Below are 27696 nucleotides of genomic sequence, written 5' to 3' on the forward strand. Positions count from 1 at the left end.
CTTTGATCCACAAAACTATACAGCTCAATAACAACTACTCGAATAACTATATGTTTACCTTTGGAAAAGGTAAGTAAGTTCTCTTCTTTACTTTGATTGCTTTGATCTATTTTGTGTTTGAACCACGCAGATGTGTTATTGTATAGGCGAATAATTTTCCAGACACGGGTTTGATCTTTGATTTTTACTTTTGAGCCGTTGTGTTTTATTTGACCCAACTATTAAACTCAAAGATAGCGATTGCAGCCAAAATGGTTGCTACTTTCCTCTTGCGTCATCCAAAGCGGCCGTTTACTTCTAGTCTACTTAGCCTGAAACACATGGTTAAGTTCTTATCCCAAACGCTTAAATCAATAGAATTGTTATGCTGTGAAAACAAATACATAAACCGAATGGTCAGGACACACTATCTGTTTATATGAAAATTGATTTTCTACTGGATGCGAGATGGAGGATTTGTATCAAAACATTATTGTTTATTGAACCATACCGTTTTTTATGAAACACCATTTTTTATGAATATATGAATGATATGATATGCGTTGAACAAGGACCATAACGGTCTATTTAAACTGTGTATATGTATGTGTCGAAATAAAAGTTCTCTATGTATTTGTAAGCTTTCACTAATATTTAAAGTCGAGTGTAAAAGCTGTTGTATCTTCTTTCTCTTCTCCAATCAATATACTTCAGTACTGTACCAATCAATATACTTCAGTACTGTACCAATCAATATACTTCAGTACTGTACCAATCAATATACTTCAGTACTGAACCAATCAATATACTTCAGTACTGTACCAATCAATATACTTCAGTACTGTAGTTTCACACGGTACGCTCAATATGTCTTCGTTTGATCAAATGATAATAGAACAAACTCTGTGATGGTGTATTTTTTAATTAACGTCTGACGCCAGTTGTAGGGAAGTGTACTTCATGCCCTCTTTAAAGCGCCATAGCATACAGACGGGTTTTCGAGACGCACTGGCTAGGAAATATAAAACGTGTTAACCTGAGTCATATCTAGTTTGCAAAGAGCTTTCTTGTCCGAGGAAACTGATTTATTGACAAACGAAGCCGATGGTGGTCACCTTATGAAATGGATATCCCTTATTCAATTCCAATCTCTGTGTACTGCAAATCTCTCACAGTGTCACATAGTACTAGCTCTTCCTAAGCAACTACATCGAAACTGTCAAGCTATTGACAAAATCAAATTAAAATAAAGAGGTTTAGACTTTAAAGGTACCTTCAACCACGACGACGAAGAAAAAAAGTTGTAAAATACCGTATTTTTTACAATTATTAGTTTATATTGATTAAAATATCACGAATGGTATATTACTTTACTTGAAAAAAAAATATTTTCCATATATTGGGTAATAAAATTTCGCGATGTGAAATCGAAAGTACATCGCGAAAATATGTGACATAACGACATACACACAATAATTAACGCAAAAAGATTGATCATTTTATATAAAAAATAGCTACTATTCACTTCGCATGCTGAATTTGCATTCCTGGGTTCACCACGTGATGATGATGATAAATCTACTGGCGTTAACTGGTAGTTACCTGGTACCGGTACCCAGTAAAATTTATTACCGAATATACTGAAAATATGAAAACTTAACAAATTTTGTCAAGTAATGTAATATACCAGTCGTGATATATTAATCAATATAAACTAATAATTGTACAAAAAATACGGTATTTTACAACTTTTCTTTTCTTCGTCGTCGTGGTTGACGGTACCTTTAAAAACTAAAACGTCATTAGATCGTATGATGCTTTACTGCGCTTGTAGCTCTGAGAAGAAATAAATGTCACTGTAAAAAAAAGTATAATATTTAACTGCTTTACCGTTGGCACCAATAGATTTTGCGCAATTAAAAACAATATAAGTATTTATTACCAATTCGTTATCACTTAATCAGTTTCATAACAGTTATTTTGTAATTTGGTCAGTTACATGTTCATAGTAAACCATTTTTTCACATTTCGTGTTAAGGGGTGGGGATTAAATAGTTATCTCTCTGCATAACACCTCCTTGCCAAAAATATTTTATGTGTACAATTACTGATGCTGGATTGCATACCACGTCCTAATGACTACAGAAGATCAAATAATAGTTCAGTTTAGTCTATGCATATACATTCCGCCTCAATCATCAACAAAATCAAAATACGTATGATATTTGTCATGCGAGATTCTAAAAACTTACAATCCGTCCCTCCGGCAATTGTATTTGCTTCAGAAGTCGGTTCGTTTGGCTATTTGATTAATCTATATTTTGGATTCATGCATGACTGTTGTTAGATGTTCAACATCAATTGGTTTGTATTGAGTATTTATATTACAACCCAAACACAACTTTTACTATATGGTAATTGAATTCTAGAAACTTCATTTCGGGGAAACAGTATGATTCAATACAAACAAAATAAGTGTAATACACAGCTATACGTTATTCACTTAGTAGAAAACACTGTCTTTCATTTATTGTTTTGAATTCAACATGCATTATTTTGATGGTGCTGATATTTGTACGTCCTCTTCAGTTGAAGTTTTCTAGGTTTAATTAACTTTGTTATGGAAATTTGTTCGATAATTCTTATCACCTGATTTTCCATGAATAGATACATAGACTTATGTAAACATGTATACCTGAAAAATATGCAACAAAAAGTACGCAAATTGTGCGCAAAAATGTTAAACTTCATGTTTTAACTGTGAGACTTACTGGAACTTGTTGGTTACTAAAAGTATGTGTGATATCTGAATTATAAAGCTTTTATTTTCTAGAAGAGATGGGAAATTTAAAGCTAGATGTACCCTCAGGTGTTGAAATTATGTTATTTAAGTTTAAAAATGCGATTTGATAAGTTTAAAATTCTGTTATGTTAAATAAGTACAACGTTGTTTCCCCTATTAATTCAACATCTTAATTGTTTGTTTCAAAACATTGTCCTCATAAAACTTTACACGTGTTATAGCAAAATAACTTTGATAATAATTTGGTTAAACATTCAGTCATTTGATGTTGATGTTCAAATTTATTTTCAAGTTTTGTAGTGTAATAAATTGTGCGCGAAACATGTGGGGGGTTTTATGACAGTTTTTGTATTACCAATTATTAGATTTAAATATTCTTATGCGATTTAAATCAGACAAAATTATAAAATTTTATCATAAAGAGACTTTCGTACAGATTTGTGTATTTTTCAAATAAAATTTAAAGTATCATTACTATTCAAAATAAACGAAAATTTTATACAATTGTTCGTAAAGTAAACTTAACCAATTAAAAATCAGTGTTCCTTATGGCAATTGCCGAAATTTCAACATCAGATGTTGTCTGGTAAAATAGATGTTTGTAGATACAAAATGCTCGTTTTGATGATTGTTTTGCATATCTATTCATACGACACATGAACACTAAAATGGTGTTCGTGTGTCGTATGAATAGATATATTCGCGGGAATTAATTGTGGCCACAAATAAATAAAAACGAGCATTTTGTATCTACAAAAATCTAAGTAATCATACTACATCTAGCGTTGAAAGTTTGGCTATTGCTATAAGGAACACTGATTGTTAAGGTGTAAATTTTATTTTACGAAATACTTAACGAAATTTTCGTTGATTTTGAGCGTTATAGAGACTTTAAGGTTTTATCTAACGAAACAAATAATATGTTGAATAAACTTAAATACGTATAAAAACAATACAAAGATCAAATACACAATGGCTGCCTACTATGGATTCCGACCTTTTCTTGCAAAACCAAATGATGGGTCATAAAGGATTTAGAAATAAATAATATATTTTAAACGCTAGCATGTAAGCATTACACTTATTTTCCAAAGCATTGACGTGTTATGTCACCATTATGAGATTGGGATCGGTGGAAAATTCGTCATTTTGACTCAAGTGTGTTGTTAGTTTTTTGCTAATCTATACGTTAAAATCGAAAGTAAAAGTGTTTTTCTAATCTCAAATATACGATTCGACTTTATTTGGAACGCAGTCGCCAATCAGAAATATGAGCCCCACACAATTACATTCGAATACACAAGCGTCAATAACAAGTGTCATAAAGTATGGTTCCCAGCAGTTTGAAAGTTTTGCGTCATTTGGTGTCCAGCCCCTGTCGCACATTAGCACGAACTGAACCGTATGCCGAGGTAATCCCGGGTTCCAGAATTCCAAACTACGACAACATGTACCTGGCGATCACTATGAGTGTATTGACCAAGGACGGCCAAGGGACTCGTATCTAGAACATATGAGTCACCAGGAGAACCCAAGATACCTAAATGTATGCTTTGCAACCGCCTATGTCTATTCAGAAAGTGACGCACCAACGTCTCACTATGTAACACACACATTGAACTGGTACCGTGATATCAGCGTAGCGTTCAAACGGATGCATTTGTAACTACACGTTTACATGTACGTTATAAAATATAGGGGCATTTCTGAACGCTCGACCAGAAAACGGAAATTTCTAGAAGCAAAAGTATCTAATAGATAATTTATACATTTCAAAACAAGGCAGAGTGCATGTCTGCGCTGAGTTATTGCAGAATCTACGTATATTTTCAGTAAATACTTTTCTCTGTGTCAATTATAAGAAATGACAAACTATGGATTTCGTTGCCAGTGTAATTTTTGTCAAGTACATTTAAATAAAGAAATCAAGATTCAGTTTGCAAAGTTTTAACATAATTGTTATATTTTGACGAATTTGACGCATTCGATATAGTATTTGCGTATCAGACATTGAATGGTGATATTACGTAGAAAGAAAGGTGTATTCGCTGCCATGAGAATCAAAGTTTCTCTTGCAAGTACATCCAAATTAAGAAATAAACATTCAGTTTTTAAAATCCAAACCTTATTGCTATTTTTATCACTTCCAAACTATGAACCAACTTGTCTCCGCTGATGCCTTTGCATGTTTTACCTTTTTTTGCGGGACCAGAACTATACATTAAACATAGCGCGGCATGTGTGAAAACTAATGATGTATTTCAGGCCAAACAAAACAACTGAAGCCTAAAGGTCTGTGAAATAAACCGAAGCTATTTAAAATGACATCAACCAGCTGGGAAATTCAACGTCAGAAAGCATTTTCAACTCACAGTGTTTTTTATCACAATAAAGTTTGAACAAATGGGCATAGAAGTATGTGATGGAGGCTATGAAGCTTTGTACCGATAAGCACGGCCGGGAGTATTTCGAATTTGAAGAAAGGCAGTCGAAAACCATGCAAGAATAAATGTACGGGCTGTTTAACATCAAATGTAGACAAATGAAATGAGGAAAATCTTTTCTGTTCCAAAACACAAGGAGTATGCAAGTAGGTCATTATACCAATTTTATATAGAAATAAACACAATTCAGTTCGACATCAAGCTGAAAGATCAATGGTTTAAAAATCATATATATTGGACTCAACAACCATCCCCATACGTTACTTGTAAATATCCAGTAACTCAACCCCAACACCGCAAAATAAGCATTGACAGAAACAGCGACTGACGTTTTAATCTTATTTGTAATACAAAGTTTCGACATTGGCTGACCTGGCTGTTTTTTTTTTCAAAGGCATTTTTTAAGAGGATTCGTGCTGCAATGATGGATTGTTCAGTTTGATTACCACCAACTAAACCATTCGCCGTCAGTGGAGATTGAAACAGGGTTGTTTTAGTGTGCACCAACATCGCTAGCCGAATAAGCCAGAAACTACAACTCGTATACGTAGATCATATTTCTTCCAGTGGCTACTTCCCCTTCCCTTAATAACATACGTTATTAATTGCTATATGTGCGTATTTGAGATATTTTAAAACCCTTACCTTTCTTCTTTTGATTGCAGTAAGGTGTTTCTTGCGAACGAAGATTGTGACCTCAGATCGATCAGTGATTACAATTATGTTTAATAGTGTGTTTGTTTGTTAATTAAGCTCTACTATATTGATTTGGTACTTGTGAATGCCATTTGAATACATTATACGCTTTGATTTTCCCCTCGATTTCCATGGCGTTTTGTTCATGCAAAATTTGAATGAGTTTAGTGAAGTCACAATAGTATACTTAGTAAGCTGTTCTTCGTGCATAACGGTGATTGCCAAGTTAATACTGGCGATTTTTTACACACATTTTGACAGGCTCTAACGAACTATAATCCAAATCGCCAACACTAGTACCGGCAATTGACAATTGTCCAATAGACTGATCCCGGAATTCGCAAGAAATTAAAAAAAAAACACTTCTCCCTCGTTACAAACAACGCTTGTGTATAATATCACCCAATGATAACATACTTTAAGTAATAACGACTGATATGGTGTGTGATTTACAAAAAAATAAAAAATGGTCAGCTTTATTTGTACCAGCAGAGTAGTGGTTTTTTCCAAAAGGTTGCTTTTCCGGGATACATATATTTCAAAATTGAATAAAACGTAGGGGGAGAATGATCGTAAAAAGAAATGCACGATGAACGCGCTTACAATCTAGGTAACATAAAAGGAATTCGGATTCATTTTCCCTATACGGATAGTTGTTCTGTCCCAGCTAAGCTAGCCGACATGTTGATTGCTCTTTATGAGTATGAATTAATGCATGTAAATGTGAACTGATTACTTTAATTACTTTTTAGAACACTCGTCTTGTTGCCTTTTTTTCAAAACAGATAGTCCTCGCAGAAAACGGGCCGATTTAAGAAGGTTATATTCAACTAAGCATGTGTGCATCCCGCTAGGGCACATTCGAAATTAGTTCCCAATTTTAAACTGTTGCTTTTTTCTGCTGATATAAAAGCCATTTAGCAACCGCATTTATGCCGTTTGTGGTTATTTCCTGTCTCTTATGTATTTGGCTTTGCATCATTTTGCCGTGCATGTATTGGGGAATGTTGAAGATGAACGTTTTTTAGCACATTTATGGAGCAACCTGGCTTTTGTTGATTTCTGCACTCATGAAACCCTGTTTTCCGAGGGCGCATGCATTTATTCAAATTGTTTTTTTTTTTCTATGATGTATAACGAAATGCCTTTTTATTCCATTTTTCAAAGAGTAAATATTCATTTTTAAGTGAATACTAGGCTTGAACAATCTGCAAAAAAACGAAGAAAAAATGTATTATTATTATTATTATTATTATTATCATTATTATTATTATAATTATTATTAGTAGTAGTAGTATTATTATTATTATCATTTTTTTTATTATTATTATTATAATTATTATTATTATTATTATTATTATTATTATTATTATTATTATAAGAACGAAGCCATTGATGGGGCCTTTTCATGTTTTGATAAATTGAGGAAAAATTTAAAAAAATGTTTCAGATTCGCAAATTTTCGTTTTAGTTATGATATCTGTGAGAAAACAGTAATACTGAGCATTTACCGTGCTCTTAAATATCGGATTATACGCATCCTTTGACGATTTAAAAACTTAAAAGTTATAAAGCTTTGCAACGCGAAACGATTGCATAATTTGGAACGTTCTGTTGTTGTTGTTATATTATGTGGAACTACGAGGATTGCTTATATAAAGTATAAAACATATCGCTCATTGTATGTGCACTGATTGTCGAGTGGTCTAAGTGGTAGACTTTTACTCCAGGACTCCACGGGTCAGTGGTTTGAGCCCAGTTAAGGGTTACTTTTTTCTCTTTTAATTGTATTCTTTTTTACTGGAGCTTGTTAGATCCAATGTTTACATGCATCAATATAAAGCGTTCAATGACATTTTTCAATAAATGCCAAAATCTGTGAAAATGCACCTTTAATGACCAATTTCTATGTGAGGGGAAATAAAGCATTACAATTTTTGCAACACAAGAAATGTGTTACTTCCCTTGAACAGATGCAACACCGGTAGTTCGTATTATGACTGAATTGTACGTAGTTCAAGCGTTACCTTGGCCGTTAATCAAATTATACGTTTTCAACTTAAATTAAATTGATATGATATGGTAAAGTTCGCTTTTATTGAACCCGCATAACGGATAAAGCTGAATAACATATCGGGACGAGCTACAAGTTTAATTTTTGACAAAACGTGTTGAAGTGCGGCACATAAATTATTTGTATTTTATCCATAAATATTCGAATGACCCTATTAGTCTACTCAATCACGTTATTGACTTTTGTTAACACAGATCGCTTAGGAAATATGGAATGCAATGAAAAGCATTACAATTTTGTCCAATATGTATGATATATTTATACGAAGTTATATTGCCTTTTTCAAATTTGCCGGATTATGTCCGTAAACTAGATCATGGAAATCAACAGTTTATGGACCGGTGCCTATTTGTTTAATAAAAACCGCGCTTTCTTAAATTTTAAGAAGCGAATTAGAGAAAACAACGTTGCGTTGTGCGGTAGCGCTTTTCTGTTTTTCGTTGTTTACACTGGCCATTGAACAAGTGCTTTGTTTTCAATTATTATTTACAGTTTAAAATCTAACATTTCATAAGAAACATATATCAAACAATGAATATGCTCTGGATCTGACCTTACTTTTATAGTAATAAAATGTATGTTAATGTTGGCCAGTGTTGTTTAAATCGTCCATTACAGCATAAATTGGTTGACACAAAGATTAAAATAGAAAAGCCCACTCCGAGTCCAATTGCATTATAGTGACCGGCCAAGCAGCCCAATTAAGAAAGTAGGTGTGTGTTTCAGTTGAAGTCCGAGAGTTGGACAATTCTGTCGACTGATTTTGAGAACGAGATGCGTAAAACGGAGGTAAAACCTTTTACAGATCCGTTAACACGGTTCAATACTATTTCTATATAAAAACGTCCAACAACAAAAAGTGTCATACAAAGGTTAAGTACAATAGGTAAACCGTAAAACAAGTAACATTGGTGTAAAAAGCAAAAAAATACAAAATTCTGCAACTTGTTAGCATTTAAAAGTCGTTTCACGATATCATCTTGTTTCGTTTTACGGATGATCTCGAGTCAATATCGGATTCATTCGGTTCGCGTTAATTTGCATATTGTATGCAAGGTATCCCAGAAATCTACAGCTGCCGTCATCAAATTCCGAAATTCAACTGTGTTTACAAACCGCTTGTGGACCAAATGTCTTCGTCATCTTCAGTTGTAAAATAAGTTTCTCATTAATAACATAATGATTATTTATGTGAACTACGTCATGCTTCCGACGCTGCCCGAAGCCAATCTCGCGTAAATGTTCGCATATCGTCGCGGGAAATTCAAAAGGAATATATTGTCCCACATAAACGAGAATTTTGTATCTCGTTAAATCTATGTTACCAAACCAAATCTAGCGTTGAAATTTCGGCTATTGCTATAAGAAACACTGATTTTGTATGGGGTGATTTTATTTTACGAAGTATTCGTTGATTTTGAGCATTTACGGATATTTAAAATAGTTTTAGATAAACACTTTGTTGAACGTTTACACTTTGAACAGTTTTCTATTAACGGCATTTGGCATTTTCACATCGAATACACCGCGCCGTTCAATGCAAGACAGTTACCATAACGATTGGGAAACTTGTATTACTTTTTGGTTAATAGTCACGGTTATTTCCTGTAATTGCCATGTAAATGTGATATGCACTAATTTATCAATCGCCGAGATCGGCGAGGGTCGTTCTTTCTTTCGATAAACTGTATCGTCTTCGAAGCGACGTAATTTGCAAATGAATCAGCAAAGATGTTACCAGCACATTTTCAAAGACTGATTTTGATTGGACGATTGGGAAGCAACACCCAATCGCATCGCTGGTTACAACAATTATAACACGTTATCATTATAATGCTGCCATTGAAATATGCGGAGTGTTTTCAAAATCGGATTTGTTCGGGTCGCTTGAATCTCAGAAATGGCCACTGGGTCAATCGAATCCGAGGAAAAAATCACATCTTTTAACAAATACATGTATATAATTCCGCTGTGCACCGTATGTTATGATCGTGACTAGTAGGGCAGCAGCAAATTGTACATAGACCGAAGACGAAGGCTTGACACTACTAGGTCATTGTACAATTTTTGTTGGCTGTTCCTAGCCATTCGAGTTTCTTATATCTGATATTTTACCGAACATTTCCATCATGTCTATCAAACAGCATATAATCATAGATATAAAAGGGGCTTTTCACAGATTTTGACATGTATTGAAGTTTGTCTTAACATGCTTTATATCGATAAATGTAAACATTGGATCTAAAAAGCTCCAGTAAAAGAATCAAGAATAAAATTTATAAAAGAAAAAAGTAACCATCAACAGGGCTCCAAACACTGACCCCTGGAGTCCTGGAGTAAAAGTCTACCACTCAGTCCACTCGGCCATCCGTGCTTATGCAATAACGATGGTATTTTATACTTTATGTAAGTAATACTCGAAGTTTCACAAAATATAACGACAACAACAGAACTCTCCAAATTATTTAATCGTTTCGCGTTGAAACGCTTTATAATTTTTAGTTTTTTAAATCGTCAAAAGATGCATATAATTGGTATTTTAGAGCATGGTAAATGTTCAGTATTACTGTTTTCTCTTAAATACCATAACTTAAACGAAAATTTGCAAATCTGAAACAATTTTTTAAAATTTTGTCAATTTACCAAAACGTGAAAAACGTGAAAAGGCCCCTTTAAAAGCACATACCTCGACACAAGTTATACAACTAAAAGTAAGATCTTATCAAAAACATATTCACACTTAAAAAATGCTTCATAAAATGTTAGATTTTAAATAAGAAAAAAAGCACTCTTGTTAAAAAATTGTTAATTGTTAAAAAACACGCTCGCTTCACATATGAGAGGCCCAAGGTTCGAGCCCCAGTAGAATCAAAGTATTGTATTTGTGTTCTATGTTAACTCCGCCAAGGACGGTCCCAAGCCCGCGCTGAAAAAGCAGGAGGGTTGGACGTAGGGCTAGCTACCCTACCCTGTTGAAACCTTATTGCTACAGAAACGCCAAACAGAATAACAACAGACATCACGGACCTGGGAGAACGTATGACGCCGGACCTTGAAAGCCAGTGTCAACTGGAAGCCATCAGGCCGAAGAACATAATCTCCACCAGGACCACTACCACCATCGGTGCATGGAATGTCCGAACCATGTATGAGACCGGGAAGACAGCACAAGTGGCCGCAGAGATGAGGAAGTTCAACCTCACCATCCTAGGGATCAGTGAACCAAGATGGACTGGCTCTGGGCAGAAGCGACTGTCTTCCGGTGAATAACTGTTGTTCTCGGGGCATGAGCAGGAGGATGCAGCACACACCCAGGGAGTAGCCTTAATGCTTTCCAAGTCGGCATAGAGAGCGCTCATCGGGTGGGAGGCACACGGACCTCGGACCATGACGGCCTCTTTCCTTAAAAAGAAGAAGAGGATCAACATGGACATAATCCAGTGCTACGCCCCAACAAACGACAGTACAGAGGATGAGAAGGACAACTTCTACAATAGACTGTCAACCATCATACAAGACAGACCAAAGAGAAACATCATTATTCTAATTGGTGACTTCAACGCCAAGATCGGCAGTGACAACCGAAGATATGAGGAGATCATGGGAAAGCAAGGGTTAGGCGAGATGAACGACAACGGGGAGAGATTCGCCGACCTGTGCGCCACAAGTAACCTGGTCGTTGGAGGAAGTGTTTTCCACCACAGAAGGCTACACAAGGCAACTTGGGTGTCACCAGACCTGTTAACGGAGAACCAGATTGACCACTTGTGCATCACAAGGCGTTTTCGTCGCTCTCTTCAGGATGTACGTGTCAAGCGAGGAGCAGACGTGGCTTCGGACCATCATCTCCTTGTCGCCCGATTGAAACTAAAGCTGAATAAGAGTTGGACAGGGGGGCCCAACCAACGCCAACGGTACAACACTGCCACTCTGAAAGACACCTGAAAGCAAGAAGAATTCAAGGTCACTCTATCCAACAAGTTCCAGGTCCTAGAGGAGCTGCTTGAAGAAGGGACGATAGAGCAGAAGTGGCAGAACGTGAAAGAAGCAGTGACTTCAACATGCCAAGAAGTACTGGGCCCCAAGTTTTACACCCACAAGGAGTGGATGTCAGCAGAGACGCTTCAGAAAGTTGAGGAAAGACGAGAAAAGAAGGCAAGTGTAAACAACAGCAGAACACGAGCCGCAAAAATGAAAGCACAAGAAGAGTACACCGAAGCAAATAGGAGCGTCAAGCGAAGTATCAGAGAAGACAAGAGGAACTACCTATAGACGCTTGCAACAGAGGCGGAAGAGGCAGCCTATCAGAACAGAACGAACGATCTGTACTCCATCACCCAGAGATTAGCAGGAAAGTTTGCCAAGCGAGAGAGGCCAGTAAGGGACAAACATGGAGGAGTAATACCAGATGATGAAGGGCAGAAGAAGAGGTGGATTGAGCACTTCCAAGAGCTACTCAACAGGCCAGCCCCTGTGAACCCACCGGAGATTCTGCCAGCTACAAGCGATCTGCCAATCAAATGCTGCACTCCCACAAAGGAAGAGATCAGCAGCACCATCAAACAATTGAAGAACGGCAAATCGGCAGGACCTGACAGCATACCGGCAAAAGCGCTTGAGGCTGACGTGGAGACCAGTGTGGACCTACTACACCTGCTCTTCAGCAAGATATGGGAAGAAGAAGAAATCCCACCAGAGTGGAAAGAGGGTTACCTCATCAAGTTTCCCAAAAAAGGCGACCTCAGTTCCTGCTCCAACTACCGAGGAATCACGCTGTTGTCCATCCCAGGAAATGTGTTTAATCATATCCTACTGAACCGAATGAAAGACGCAGTAAACCCGCATCTCCATGACCAACAAGCAGGCTTCCGAAAGCAGAGATCGTGCACGGATCAGATCGCAACCCTGCGCATCATTCTGGAACAATCCCTGGAGTGGAATTCGCCGTTGTATGTCAACTTTATTGAATATGAAAAGGCGTTCGACAGCGTTGACCGGGAGTCCTTCTGGAGACTTCTGAGACACTACGGAGTGCCAGAAAAGATCACCTACATCATCAGGAAGTCTTATGAGGGAATGACCTGCAGAATTGTTCACGGCAGACAGCTCACGGATGCCTTTGAAGTGAGAACTGGTGTGAGGCAAGGCTGTTTACTCTCACCTTTCCTGTTCCTGCTGGCCATAGACTGGGTAATGAAGACATCAACGGAGCAGAAGCGGAATATAATTCAGTGGACACTCTGGGAACAGTTGGAAGACCTCGACTTTGCCGATGATTTGGCTCTTCTCTCCCACACCCAACAACATATACAGGAAAAGACAAACATGGTAGCGGACAACTCAGCTAGACTGGGCCTCACCATCAACAAAGGGAAAGAGCAAGGTGTTCAGGACCAACGCATCAAACAACACACCCTTCACAGTCCAAGGCGAGGCGCTGGAGGAGGTGGACAGCTTCACCTATCTCGGCAGCATTCTGGACAACCAGGGAGGAACGGATGCAGATGTCAGAACCCGCATCGGTAAAGCACGAGCAGCCTTCCATCAGCTGAAAAACATCTGGGGATCCAGCGTAATTGGCATCACCACCAATATTAGGCTCTTCAATACGATCGTGAAGCCGCTACTCCTCTATGGAGCAGAGACCTGGAGAACCATTGTCACCACCATAAAGAAAATAGAGGTCTTCATCAACACCTGCCTCAGGAAGATCCTCAAGATCCGCTGGCCAGACAAGATCTCCAACGAAGAATTATGGAGAAGAACAAACCAGCAGCCAGTTGAAGAAGACATCCTTCAGTGATGTTGGAGGTGGATAGGCCTGCATCCAATACGACAAGGCAATCTCACACATGGAACCCCCAAGGGAAAAGGAAGAGAGGGCGGCCTAGAAACACCTGGCGCCGTGACCTGGATGCAGATGCTAAGCAGATGGGCCAAACATGGGGGCAGCTTGAGAGACTCGCCCAGAACCGAGACGCCTGGAGGAAGCTGGTTGGCGGCCTATGTCCCAGATTGGACCACATGCGAAGATGAGATGAGATCTATGTTAACTTTTTGTTTTGATGTAGACATTTTAGTTTAAATAAATATGCTGTTTTATTGTAGCCATTTTTTGTTTTTATTATGTCCATTAAAAATATATGCGTGAGAGGGGGGGGGGTCGTAAACACATTAAAACTTTTACAGTGTTTTCATATCAATGAGTATTCAAGCCCTATCGTAAATGAGCAACGTAAGAATAAGTTCAGAATCATCTCCCCTTGAAGTTGAGAAAAATATGAAATTACGCTTACAAGATGAAGCAGATCTTTTAAAACCTATACAGTTCTGTTCCATGAATGAAAACTGCACACGGATGTCAGTAAAAAAAAACAACGTAAATAAAATAAACTATGAAATATTTGGGGGTTACAACACAAAATCATAGATAATGGTTATTTGGGGGTTATAACACAACATCATAGACAATGGTTATTTGGAGATTATAACACAAAATCATAGATAATGGTTATACCAGTATCTTTTTCTATTTTGTTTAAAATAATCGGCCAATATATTAATATTAACAGTAGAAAAAAAATCGTTCCATGTAACTTCATTGAGTGCCTTTTACACTGAAATTCCCGACGCCCTTTGATTATTTGCATCAATACTTTTCTTGTTATGTTATTGATATGCATTTAGTGGGTATACATGCATACACAATCGCAGCAATCATAACATTTTATTGCTGATAACATGGTATGTGTTTTTCTTTGTTCAGAAAATATCGAGAGTAATTCAGAAATACAGGTTGTAAGAATGATACAAAAATTATGCATTTTCTCACATTTCTCAAAACCAAGTATTTATTTTTATTTTTACGACTCTGCTGGAGAAGACGTGTGATATTATAACATTTTTATTCACGATAAGATTTCAAACAATGATAGCAAGACATAAAAGCACTTGCAATCTGGATTCTAAAATAAGTCGGCAATAAAAGGTACGTATCGCTGATACGGTTCCGTTCGCAGGTCCGATGTTTCCGGTCTTAATGAAATCGGAAAAATAAACGCATTACATGTTCCATTAATTTCATTAGATTTTGAAACTCTGAATGCTAATTTACCTTAATGATCTCACGTCTTACACGAAAAACCACTAACATTCTTCGTCTCGATATCAGTTATACAGGTACCAACACAAGCACGCCCGGAGAGTCACGGAGATTGGTCATTCATTAAATACAATTAACAATGATTGGGAAATCGCACGCACATTTCAACTTGAACAGAATCGTGTGTCGCTATGGTAACGCAACGCTAATGCTGACGTCATCTGGCGCATGGCCATAGTGTCGTATGAGGCAGACGGCATTGGCAGCGCATACATTCCAGGTATTAAGAAGTGGTGTTTCCAGAGATCTAACTCGTGTAACGACGCCCTTGAAGCATGGACGTGGAACGCGCTTTTTGCGGTCTCATTTTCGGAGGTCAATGGTGGCAATGCAGTTGGTGATTTGTGATTGTCCTTAACTAGTTCTGCTATAGAGTACATGGTTTTCACTCGCTGTTCCTTTGTTGGTTCCGCTGGTGTTTCGTGCGTCCCCAGTCGTGTCAAACTCGTTACTGAAATAAGAAACAGACCGTATATATGACCATGAATACAATTTTCAAAGTTTACATAGTACACGTATGGTTGTTCGTTCAACTAAGAAATCATTCTCTGATAGGAAAAATTATATATTCTCTCAAAAGATAGAACAAAACCGTTCAGGATATACAGTTTTGTATGTTTTAAGTGTAATTTCTCATCATTTAAATCCGATTCTGCAAATGTAATTGTTGTTTATGTGGCAAAATGGTTCAATATTAACCTAAGTAATTGTATACGGCTGCTTATCGCAACGCTTGTTCGGTATTTTTGTTTGAAAATTACCATAAAATAGCATGGCTACATTAAGTAAGGAATACATATTTATAGTTTTCTGAGCGTGTCTATTATGCAGAGATTGTCTCTCGCTATTTTCTAATTAATAATGACACCGCTTCAGGCCCACAAAGCGATTCCGCGCTATCTCGATTGATTGACAAGCCTGTTAATGAGCGCAATTAACAGGACTACTTGCAAAATTGTTCATTAAATATTCATGCGCAGAATCGCTTTATGTGAAGATTCCACCAATTATTTACCAAAGCTTTGAGTTTATTGTCTATAAAACGGAACAACTCTAGTTTCCGATCAAATAACTGATAATAAAGCCTTGAATGTCAAAGATTGTGACGCAATAAGCTTTACAGAAGAAAGCTATCTAATGGAATGTCATTACGGATTGATCTAAAATTATCATTCATTAAGAAACGCGCTGCTCCAGATGATATTTATTATGTCTGTATATCGTCAGGACTTGGAAACACAGATGTCGCCAGAACATTCGTCAAAGCTGCACAAACACGATAACAAAAGAACCTGCCATTTACGGTGGATGATCTCAAACGGTTGTTCGTTAAAAGAAGTAAACGAAACGAATTCTTCTGAACCGTTGTGGGTTAGTTTCCTTAATCACCCATTCATAGTACGATTTAAGCATATCCAAACTCGCCCATAAATCAGATCAAAATTGTATGTTAAGTTAATTTGGCATTCATGCGAGGTAAATAACTGGCAATTGCTCACATTTTGTTTAACATTTAGACATATCGTGTATCTAAATAAACAGGTGGCAAAAAGGCGAAGCGTTTCGTTATCAAGTATCATCATGACTAAATTAACTGTAAACACCATGTTCTTCATATATAACTAATACGTAGCAGCCATACTCGGTTTTATTGGTCATTTAAGTCTCATGACGTATAATAAATATGTCCGCGCTCGCACAAAAGCCGGGGGAAATCTTAGAATCAACCGAAAACGATCAGGATAAGGGGCCGTAAATGAGATTGTCGCGTGAATGGATTGCAGGACTCAATATCTGGGTTTGTCAAATGTGACATTTACAGCCTTAAAGCAGTGGAACATCACCTGCGCTGACTACATTCAGTTTCCAATCGTGAATTAGTTCTCATAGAGTATGTCTTGCCTTTTGTCTTTGCTGGGATTTCTAGAATTATATGAGCATCGCTTTTATGGAATTTTTCTTCAAAATGAAAATCTGGTCAAGGCGGAAGTGTCATACCTGATAAGCCTTGCGGTCTGCACAGGCTATTCTGAGACGACACTTTACGCAAATGCGTTTAACCCCGTTTTCCCAGAGCAGGCCTCATATAATAACTTGCTTAAGACCAAGAAGCACGATTGTTAACATGGCAAACGTAATAAAAAAACACATATATATGACTTTTCCATTATTTGACTCTTATGAAAAAATATAATTGTCCAAACTTTGACCCAGTCTTTTCAACATATTCCGGTAAACGGAGAAATTTGACGTTTCATGTGGAAGAGGGACAAACATTTTATGTTTAAAAAAAATGTGTTCAACATCTATATTCCATGTTTTTTTTTTGAAAAGCAGATTCTAAAATTCAGAATACAAACAATAAGCCTGTAAGCCACAAAGGGTTATCAACAACAATATAAATTGTGCATTCAATACCTCAGTAGCATGTTCGTTATTTATCTTGTATTGAATCCGCTTAGTTACATTCTCGAGACCATGCACGCAGTGTTCCGTTTCCAAACACCTGTATCACGGCGTTTTGTCAACAATTAATATATGAGCCTTGTTCTGAGAAAACTGGGCGTAATGCATGTGCGTACAGTGTCATCCCAGATTAGCATGTGCAGTCCGCACAGGCTAATCAGGGACGCGCTTTCCGCCTAAACCTGATTTTCGGTAAAGAGGGACTTCCTTGAAACTAAAAATACCATAAAAGCGGAAAGTGTCCTCCCTGATTAGCCTACGCGGACTGCACAGGCTAACTGGGATGACACTTTAAGCACATGCATTAAGCCCAGTTTTCACAGAACAAGGCTCATATATTTATCACAATTTATCTGCGTTTATTTATTTAACCGAAGACGTTGTCAAACTTTGTCATATCCACAAAATGTTCACAGTGGCGCATAAAATTATGCTATATTGTCGTTTTAATCTTAAAGTAAGCACCCGTGTATTTACTTAAGCTATTAAAGCCTCTATAACGCTCAAAGAAAAATTTCGTACAATATTTCGTAAAATAAAGTTAAACAATTAAAAATCAATGTTCCTTAAGGTAATTGTCGAAATTTCAACGCCAGATGTGGTGTGGTAAAATAGATGTTTGTAGATACAAAATGCTCGTTTTTATTATTGTGTTGCATATTTAATTCCATTTTAATTTCCCGCGACGATATCTATTCATATGACACATGGACACTAACATGGTATCATTTTAGTGTTCGTGTGTCGTATGAATAGATATATTCGCGGGAAATAAAAAAATAAAACGGATTTAATTGTGTCACAAATTAAAAAAAACGAGCATTTTGTATCTACACAAATCTATGTAATCATACCACATATAGCATTGAAATTGTGGCTATTGCTATAAGGAACACTGATTGTTTAGGTGTTATCTTTATTTTACGAAATACTTTACGAAATTTTCGTCGATTTTAAGCGTTATAGAGGCTTTAATATTTGCCACAAGAAACTGTCGAGAATCGACTTCATAGTTGCGTTTGGTGCGCGTGATTTGCGAATACCATACGTAAAAATTTAGTACTAAAAACCTAGTATTTAACGAACAAATACCAAGCGATATACATTTCTTCTTAACTTATGTTTTGATTATTGGAAAACCGCTGCAATAAGAAAACACAAATATAGTCTTTCATTATACAAAAAAAACATTTTGCACACGGAGGACTTGTATGCCAAAAATAATACAACACCCGACTTGTTTTACATAAGTTAACATTTTTTCAATTTTGTATGAATAGATTTATACATCAGTAATCGGAATAATAATTATTACATCCAATAAACGGGTTTTGTTATACTTTTCAAATTAAACAGAAGCAACTACCATGTGTCAAAACATGTCAATTAAACGATTTGTTTTAGATATAAAAATGTATGAAAACATGGATTGAGAACATATATTATATGTACAACTAAATTAATTAAAACAGACCAAGTCTATTTCTGCACAACTGGCATTGCACGTGTCGAAAATAAGGAGTTACTATTGACTCCGTTAAGGCCAGGTTATCAATTCCCAGCCTTTAAATCTTCTAAATAACAGCTATCGCATTTCACGCCTTTTCAATGTCTGTGACCCTAGCAGCGGCAATCTGAGCGAATTGGTCCATCCTTCCCCTATCATTACAGTCTCTGTATTTAAACTCGCACGGTACCATGCGAACGATTTATGCTGGAAACAAATCCGTCTGCGTTCATTAATAATTTACAAGCAATTACATTAATCGACCATTATTGTTGATATAAAACGATACCTTTTGTTATCTCCGCTGTTTTCTTGTCGCCACACTCCCCGTCTTTCTCAAGTCTTTCAACTTTCTGTCTTTTGCCGGCAGCGTTCTTTCCGTCATCATCGGAAATATGTCGTTTCCGGGAGCTGTGTGTCGCAACATCGTCGGCCAGGACGCCGCTGTTTGATGACGATCTGTCGGCGGCGACTGAGGAATCAACCGGAAGTTCCCCCGGCTCCAGAGGTATCAGCGGCTGCACTAGCCGCGGATACGACAGACCCGGTATACTGAGGGGATATAACGCGGACTGATGATGCCGTTGGTACAGGGCTTGCAGGGCCGGCGCGCTGTACGGTGCATAAAGCATCGGGGACATCTCCGTAAGGACGCCGTCGCTGTTAAACGCGCCGGCATTGCGTAATATCCGGTTTATGGAGCTGATGCTAGGGATGGACTGGTCATCGCATATTCTCTGGGAGAGTAGATAGTCACGTATCTCCCATGCGAATATGGACGGGTTGTCCTTTTTCAGTTGCAGTATCTTGCGAACAACGTGTGGGGTTGCGACTTGCTGCAATTTGAATTAATGTTTATGAATGCGTATTTTAATGGTTATGTAACGGTACATAATTTCTTAAATATCATCCTTTAACAAGTTTTCTATCAGAAAATGAAAACATTAACAATTATTAATAATTTATCAAAATAAAAATGAGCCTTGTTCTGAGAAAACTGGGCTTAATGCATGTGCGTAAAGTGTCGTCCCAGATTAGCCTGTTCACATGCATTAAGCCCAGTTTTCTCAGAACGCGGCTCTTATGTTGATTTCTTGGATATATACCGGTAGTCACTATACGCTTGAAGACGTATGGTGATAGTCATCTCTGGCTTTTGATAAATGAATTAAACAATACACTCATATGGCGTCTTTCACCCAGGCGAACCGGCTTTTTTCCCCGTTACCGGAAACATGAAAGTTTGGTTTATGATCACCATACCGAACAATTGGTATTTTCTCCGAATACTCCACCCTCCCCCCCCCCCCCTCCCACCGCAACACAAGACCACAACAAAATATTATATATTCCAGTACAAAAACAACAAATAACTGAAAATTGCAGCTGCAATTCAAAATACTTCCCAATTAAAGTACGTCAAATAGTTAATTAGGTATAAGTGCCGGGTCTCACTCCGGGTCCTCGCATAATGCAGCCTTGGGCACGGAAGGTCCTCATATACTTCGACAAACACCCACACACCCACACACCCACACACCCAAACACCCACACACCCACACACCAACACACCCACACACCCACACACCCTCACACTATGGCTTTTAATGAAAGGAACAATACGCTTATCGGACTCACTTTCGGCTTATTTCCCCCGATGGAGCCAGGCTTGATGGAGCCAGTCTCGTAATAGCGAGTGAGGATCTTGCTCACGCAGCCATGTGACACGAGCAGCCTCCGCGAGATGTCGCACGGACGGACGCCCATGTGCGCGAGCTCCACAATGCGGCGTCTCACGTGGTCCGGCAGGGGGCGCCCGTTGACGAACACTCCACCCAGCTGGTTTACACCCGTCTGACCTGAAATGCACGGACACTTGTACGTTCGAATGGTGAAATGTAGCATTATCTGCAAGATTGTGCAACCCCGATTTATTTGGACAATAATGAATTAATTTTAGCGAAAAGTTAACTTTTTTTTACATAAAAGAATGGATCGATGGGTGTTTTTGAAGATCCATGTTGTTGAAATTCAACGCCCTTGTCAAAAAAGAGTGGTTTGCATTTGTACTGAACCATTAAAATTATCATAATTATATTATGCCGATTACCTTTTTTGTATCATAACTTTGTTCCCATTTTTTAAGAAGCGATACAGTTCTATTTTTTAACAAAGAAAAAACGAGATATGTAACGAATGCTTTAATTATTATCATAAAAATCTACATTTTTAAGACATGTTTAAATAACATAACAAAATGATTGTACAAAAAACATGTGGGTTCCCTAAGTTCGAATACAAATTGCACAAAAAGCTAAATTGAAAGTCAAATTTTCAAACTTTGTGGCGTAAAATAGATGAAATTACGCGATTAATCTTGGTTTACCAGGTACCTCGTTTTAACAGCTATCGCTTGCAAATCTGTGTGATAAAAAGCGATTAGATTAGTGCATTTTCAGCCTAATTTATTCATCGTTAAATCGTTTGCATTCACAGCTAGCGTTATCCGGCGATTATCAAGCGATTTGCAGCTTTTAAACGCATTATTAATTTTAATAATCAATTTTATCGCATCTACATTTTCGATTATCTAGATTATCAGTTCTACTTATTACACGCGAATAATAAAATCTACAAACATCTAAAAAGCATGCCTCGCTTGATAGACGCAATAAATTCTTGTAAAGCTTTAAAAATTGTAATATTCATTTCACAGCGTTCTTTTTAACTTTATTTTCGTATACAGAGTAATCGACTAAAATTCGTATCGTTTGCCCATACTGCTTAACAAATGAAAATGTAATCGAAGGTTATGGTTAGATAAGATTCAGTTGTGTTTCTTTTGTACAAATGTACGGAAAAAAATCGTATGCTATGTACAAAAGACTATTTATGGGTTTTTTTTCTACGTTCTTTTTCAGATACCAATGTCGTTAATTTTATTAATGTATGTACATTATAAATATTTCGGAACGTTTTCTACATCAGCAAATGACTCGGTATAAAACCACGGTGTTTCACAACGCTGCATTTTTTTCCAGGAAGTATTTAGCGTACTGTTACATACGCTCGATTGGTTATTGTCGGATACGGTACAAGTTAAAAGTACCCCATGTACTACTAAGTATTAAGTACATTACAAAGTACCCCGGGTATGGCTTATATACTATAGAGTACACCTGAATATGACCGGGTGCCTTAAAGCGTATTTCCCGTACCCGGAGTAGATTATAGTATACTGACTGTGTTCCCATGGTACTTTTAAGTAGTACCTGTGCCAACAATTACCAAATGGAGACAACCACTATTGGTTATTGTTGGCTCATGTACTACTTAAAAGTACACCGGGTACACTAAAATATACTACAAAGTACCCGGGGAACGGAAAATATACTTAAAAGTATCATTAAGTATGCCCGGGTAATTTGTAGTATATTTTCCGTACCTATGGTGCATTGTAGTATACTTTAGAGTAGCTGTGGTACTTTTAAGTAGTGCCAATAAAGCGTTGCTCAAGTAGTTATTTACGGTACAGACTTAATTTGTTCAAATTTGTTTGCATATTTTTTTAGCGCATGTAATGCTTGTTTTTAGCAAATCCTCTCTGAATCATTTACGTTTGGTGATTGAATTATGTTTGAGTGGTTTCACTGTAGAAATTGTTATTTAGCTCCTGAAACATGCAGACTTTGGCATAGCCATTACTTTTTTCTTTAAATAATTGAAAATGCATTTTATATCAGTCTTTTTGATGTACTTTTAGTTAAAATAACCATTAAGCGGTTTAAAATGAGTATTTTTAAATAAATTACATCAATCACGATCAATATTTATATAAAAAAAAAAAGATTTGTCAAATGAAGCGCCTGCAGGTGTTGAATACATACAATTAAAGGTGAGAAAAAATTGTCCTTACCGTGTTAGGACTCAGTCAATAAAACCACTGCAGAGATACGATGATGTTATCAATTAAATGTATCATTGACTGGCCCCTTAAATCCTTAATCGGAATGGGATAAATTAAAGGATGACAAATGTTTAATCTCTTTCAGCAAAAACTACACAAAAATCACGGCTGCATTAGCCGTCAAACACAAATGTAACCTAGCCACTGATCCAAAATTATTGGGCAGGGAAATGATCTTCTGATTAACAGGTTAAATCGACGTTCAATCAGACATTAAACATTTCTCCCAAACGCTACAATGGCTCGACAAGAATTAAATTAAAATCATAATTATCATTAAAACGTTGAGCCGCAGGGTTGAAATGGCAAAGTCACATATTAATATTAATATTTCACGATATTAAAAGATCCCGTCCAAGAACTCCGGCGGGTACAATCTCGTCGATCTAGCAACAACTACGGATGTTTTACGGACAGGTTTTTAATTCGCGTCAAATATATGTCGTGCGATTTTATTTGTTCTCAATTTGAAGCGACGGTACTTTCACGGACCTTCGCGTCGTACAAAATGGCTGCGACTCCGCCATTGTCTGCGCGCGATTGAAGATTTAGAAGGTTGTATTACATTTCCCATAGTCTCATTATAAAACGGCAAACTTTCCAAGCATTTCTCTGATATTTCTTGAACATAAAATTTTGCAATACCGGTATCATTTTAAAGATAAGTCTGACCTCTTTCAATAAATGCAGCCAAAAAACTATAGTCATTCTACTTCTAAGAAAGTAAAATTCGCACATATACAAGCACCCTAGAAAAATAGAGTTTCGAAAGTGAAATTTCGACAAAGCCCCGTACTTCATTGAACGCACCCCACACGTTCATCGTTCAACGTAATCACCAATAAAATGCACAGAATTGGTGAATAAACATATAAGATGCAGGAAATAATCACAAAAAGCATGGTCGCGATCGCAAAATCGCTTTAAAACTCGAAGAAAAAGGGAACTCTTTAGAAATAGGCACTATTTTCGACCACGGAGGGATACAAAATGATTTAGTGTAATGTCACCAGAAAGCATTTTTGTTTTACCGGCGTATATCTTGATAATTTAGTCGTGACTGTTTGTATATGCGCGATTTTTTTATATTTCAAAACGGATCGTTTTGGATAATCAATTATAAATTGACAGAACAGCAGTAACAATTTCCATTTTATGAGTTTACAATAGTGTAATGATATTTTCGATAAGTAAAAAAATCTGTACGGCTACATGAACATGTTGTAATTTACCTTTTTGGTATCGGATACGTAAGAGTTATTGCTCTTCACTTAGGAAATGCAATCAAATAAGATACGATAATTTGAGTCTAATTCCATGTGTGACATTAAATTTTATTTTTGATAATTTGTATAATTCGAACTGATGCACGCCTTTACAAATAGAAACATCGTTTGAGATTATTATCTTAATGGTTTACTGTCTCATATATTGTCTGTATTCTCAAACTACTGCACTGATTAGATGTTCATTTTCAAATTAATTGACATGTGCAAAAATATAAATACACAATTACGTATTACAAAATGAAATATTTTTAATTTAGATGCTCGTTTATTCACTTTCGGGTAATGCAAATCGTGACTTCTTTTGCGTGTCTTTGCAATACGTGATTTACCATATGTTATTTATTTCGTAAAATCGCTTAAATTAAAATAGACCCGCTGATTAGCTTTCCATTATATGAACGCATGAAAGCATAATTAGTTTTTTTTCGTTTGCCGTTTAACCAAGAAATAAGATATTCGAATAGGATGAACTTGATGAAGGCATTCAAAGAATTAATTAAATCAAATACGAAATTTATTAAGCAATTACTTTCACTTATCGTAAGTTAAGCTATTGTACAACAATCTAATAAGTTCTGCTTAACTTATCAAACTAGCGCGACGTAATGTAATATAGCCGGCGCCGTGTTGGAAAATCCAGACTCATTATCCGATATATCATGTGTTTTGAATCAAACAGAACAGATACATAAATTGGTTTCGCTTTCTAACCGCATTATTTAAACAATGTTTATATGGTTATACATAAAGGACGTTTTGCAGCACGGGTGGGTGGGTGAATCTGTCGATCACGCGCACGCCAGTAAACGAAGACTTTTTTTTAACAATAACTCAATGAAGAGGCATAATAGAGGAGTGTCTGGAAATGATGCGTATTTTTTTACCGGCGCCTGATTCAACCAATAATTTCAATAATGCATATGATAATCGTATCTATCTTGAAGAATTAACTGCATATGTACTTTGTTCGATTATATAAGAAGAGTTGCTATTTAAACCAATTTAATCCATCGAATGGCAGAGAGAGTTAATAAAAATTATTATGTTTAAAAATATTTTCTTTTATATAAAGAAATAACTTGAAATGAATATGCGAAAATGAGCAAAAGTTGTTAATGCCCTGTAAAGTTGTCTTCAAAGGTAGAACTCGTGCTTGTATATTAGGTCCGCATACTATTAATACGTATAGACATTTCGTGCAAAATAGTTTTAAAACTGTGTTTATTGATTATGCAACTCATTTTGACACCATTATACATGATGACTTGTCGAAAAGATTGGGTATTACACATATAACTTGAATAAGCATAACAATACTAAACGTATGCCGTGCTCTGACGTAGCAAGTAGTGATAAACAGATTGTCCGCTACCTTCTATGCAATTTAAAATATACAAAAATACAACAAACGTCGAGATTGATTTGTCTAGCATATCTGTTAACATGTTAAATGTTAATGCTATTATTTTCCCACAGAGAAGAATAACTGATAGGTTTACTCCAATAAGTATTGAAAGCAAACAAATCTAGAAATAACATAAAATATAGTCCAATAAAATAAACATAAGAAAGAAGTTTGTGTTCGGTAACTCGGCCCAAATTTTGAGCGCCGACCATTGACTTGTTTCCAGGTATTACATATTGAATTTTTTAATGCTGTTCGATAAATTCGATCATACTCGATAAATTATTAAAAGTGTTAATAAAGTAAAACAGATAAAGGTAGAAAGTAAAATACAGATTATACATGTATTATTTATTATATATTATATTCAGGATATTTATGAAGACATATGTAAAACACATATAGTTTGTTTAATTATTTTGTAATATTTACTGTATGAATGTTAAACGGTGGTTTGAATTTGTAATTGGCATCGGTGTTGCCTCATCTTCGCATGTAATTAATATGAGTCGCGTTTTGAGAAAACTGGGCATAATGCATGTGCGTAAAGTGTCGTCCCAGATTAGCCTGTGCAGTCCACACAGGCTAATCAGGGACGAAACTTTCCGCCTAAATTGGATTTTTACTAAAAAAAGACTTCATTTAAACGAAAAATGTCATAAAGCGGAAAGTGTCGTACCTGATTAGCCTGTGTGGACTGCACAGGCTAATCTGGGACGACACTTTACGCACATGCATAATGCCCAGTTTTCTCAGAACACGACTCATATGGTAAGAACCTATTGTATACTTATATAATCTTAGTGCACGTTGGGGTGAAATGAGTTCTAATAGTAGCATATCCCATGAAAAGGTCTGGTCAATGGTTTAGTGATGGTATTTTTCATGACATGTAAACACCAATAATTTTCAAAAATTATATATAATCCAATAATAACTATTTGAATTTACCTGTATGTGGCATGGTAGTGAACTTCGCAATGCTAGTATTACTTCACTTTTCAAGATTCCAGCATGAAACAAAGCCAGCTCTAAAATATAAAAAAGTAGAATTCTTCAAGCATGGTAAAATACACATTAATGCATGTGCGGACTGTGTAGTCCGAAAGTAGCCGTTGCAGTCCGCACAGGCTAATCAATGACTCACCGCTGTTACGCTTTTCTGGTCTTTTTCGTATATAAAGAAAGTCTCTTCTCAGCAAAAATCCAGTTAAGGCAGAAAGTGTCATCCCTGACTAGACCGTGCGGACTGCACAGGCTAATATGGGACGACACTTTACACACATGCACTAAACCCCTTTTTTCCAAAACAGACACTCTCACTGGTATTTTTGTTGAAGTTTATTACATCAGCAAGTTCCCTATCGTCGTTTTTATGAAATGATCTTTGTTTTCACACATGCTAATCTGTGTTGCATATTAGTTCACGATTCATTCATATTCATGGACTTTCTTACCTTGCATAAACGAGACAGTGCAAACAACCGGTAATTATTTAGACATGTTTGAATATCAGCACTTTTAAAGAAAGAACGCTGAATAAATGATACGAATTTGATGATATTAAACAATGAATTATTATTATTTATTAATAATTAAATTAACTAATCGTTAGTTTTATTCAACGATTAATCAAAGTGGACAAACAGGTTTGCGAGGAGGCATCGCCGTAATCTTATTCTTTAAGGCCATGTACGCAAGGCATGATCATATGTACAGTTTAAAGCAGCGATTCTTAATCGAATGCCGTGCTTTTATTTAATCTACGTGCGTACTTCAAACCTATTCAACCATGTTTAGAGTTGTTTACTCGCCATACGTTAATACCTTTGAAATGTGTCGAGTTTCTAAGGGCACTGCGGTTACATGGTCTTATGTATTTCGCGACACACGCTACATCGTGT

General features: G+C 36.6%; 1 protein-coding gene across 1 annotated transcript; it reads right to left on the minus strand.

Annotated features, from left to right (window-relative positions):
• Positions 1 to 14950: 14950 nt before the first annotated feature.
• LOC127831136 (paired box pox-neuro protein-like) lies at positions 14951 to 26756 on the minus strand. Its single transcript, XM_052356126.1, has 4 exons — positions 26744 to 26756; positions 20770 to 20990; positions 19421 to 19967; positions 14951 to 15609 (listed from the first exon to the last, which is right to left on the minus strand). The coding sequence occupies exons 1-4, from the start codon at positions 26754 to 26756 to the stop codon at positions 15263 to 15265; spliced, it is 1128 nt and encodes a 375-aa protein (XP_052212086.1). The 3' UTR covers positions 14951 to 15262.
• Between the last annotated feature and the right edge of the window lie 940 nt (positions 26757 to 27696).

The sequence above is a fragment of the Dreissena polymorpha genome, chromosome 5 (assembly GCF_020536995.1).
Source record: "Dreissena polymorpha isolate Duluth1 chromosome 5, UMN_Dpol_1.0, whole genome shotgun sequence".
In the NCBI taxonomy this organism is placed as follows: Eukaryota; Metazoa; Mollusca; class Bivalvia; order Myida; family Dreissenidae; genus Dreissena; species Dreissena polymorpha.

Coding starts and splice junctions, on each gene's coding strand:
- LOC127831136 (XM_052356126.1), bottom strand. Junction 19,968..20,769: donor TCGGGGGAAATAAGCCGAAA/GTGAGTCCGATA, acceptor TTCAAATTGCAG/CAAGTCGCAACCCCACACGT. Junction 15,610..19,420: donor AACAGCGGAGATAACAAAAG/GTATCGTTTTAT, acceptor TTCTTATTTCAG/TAACGAGTTTGACACGACTG.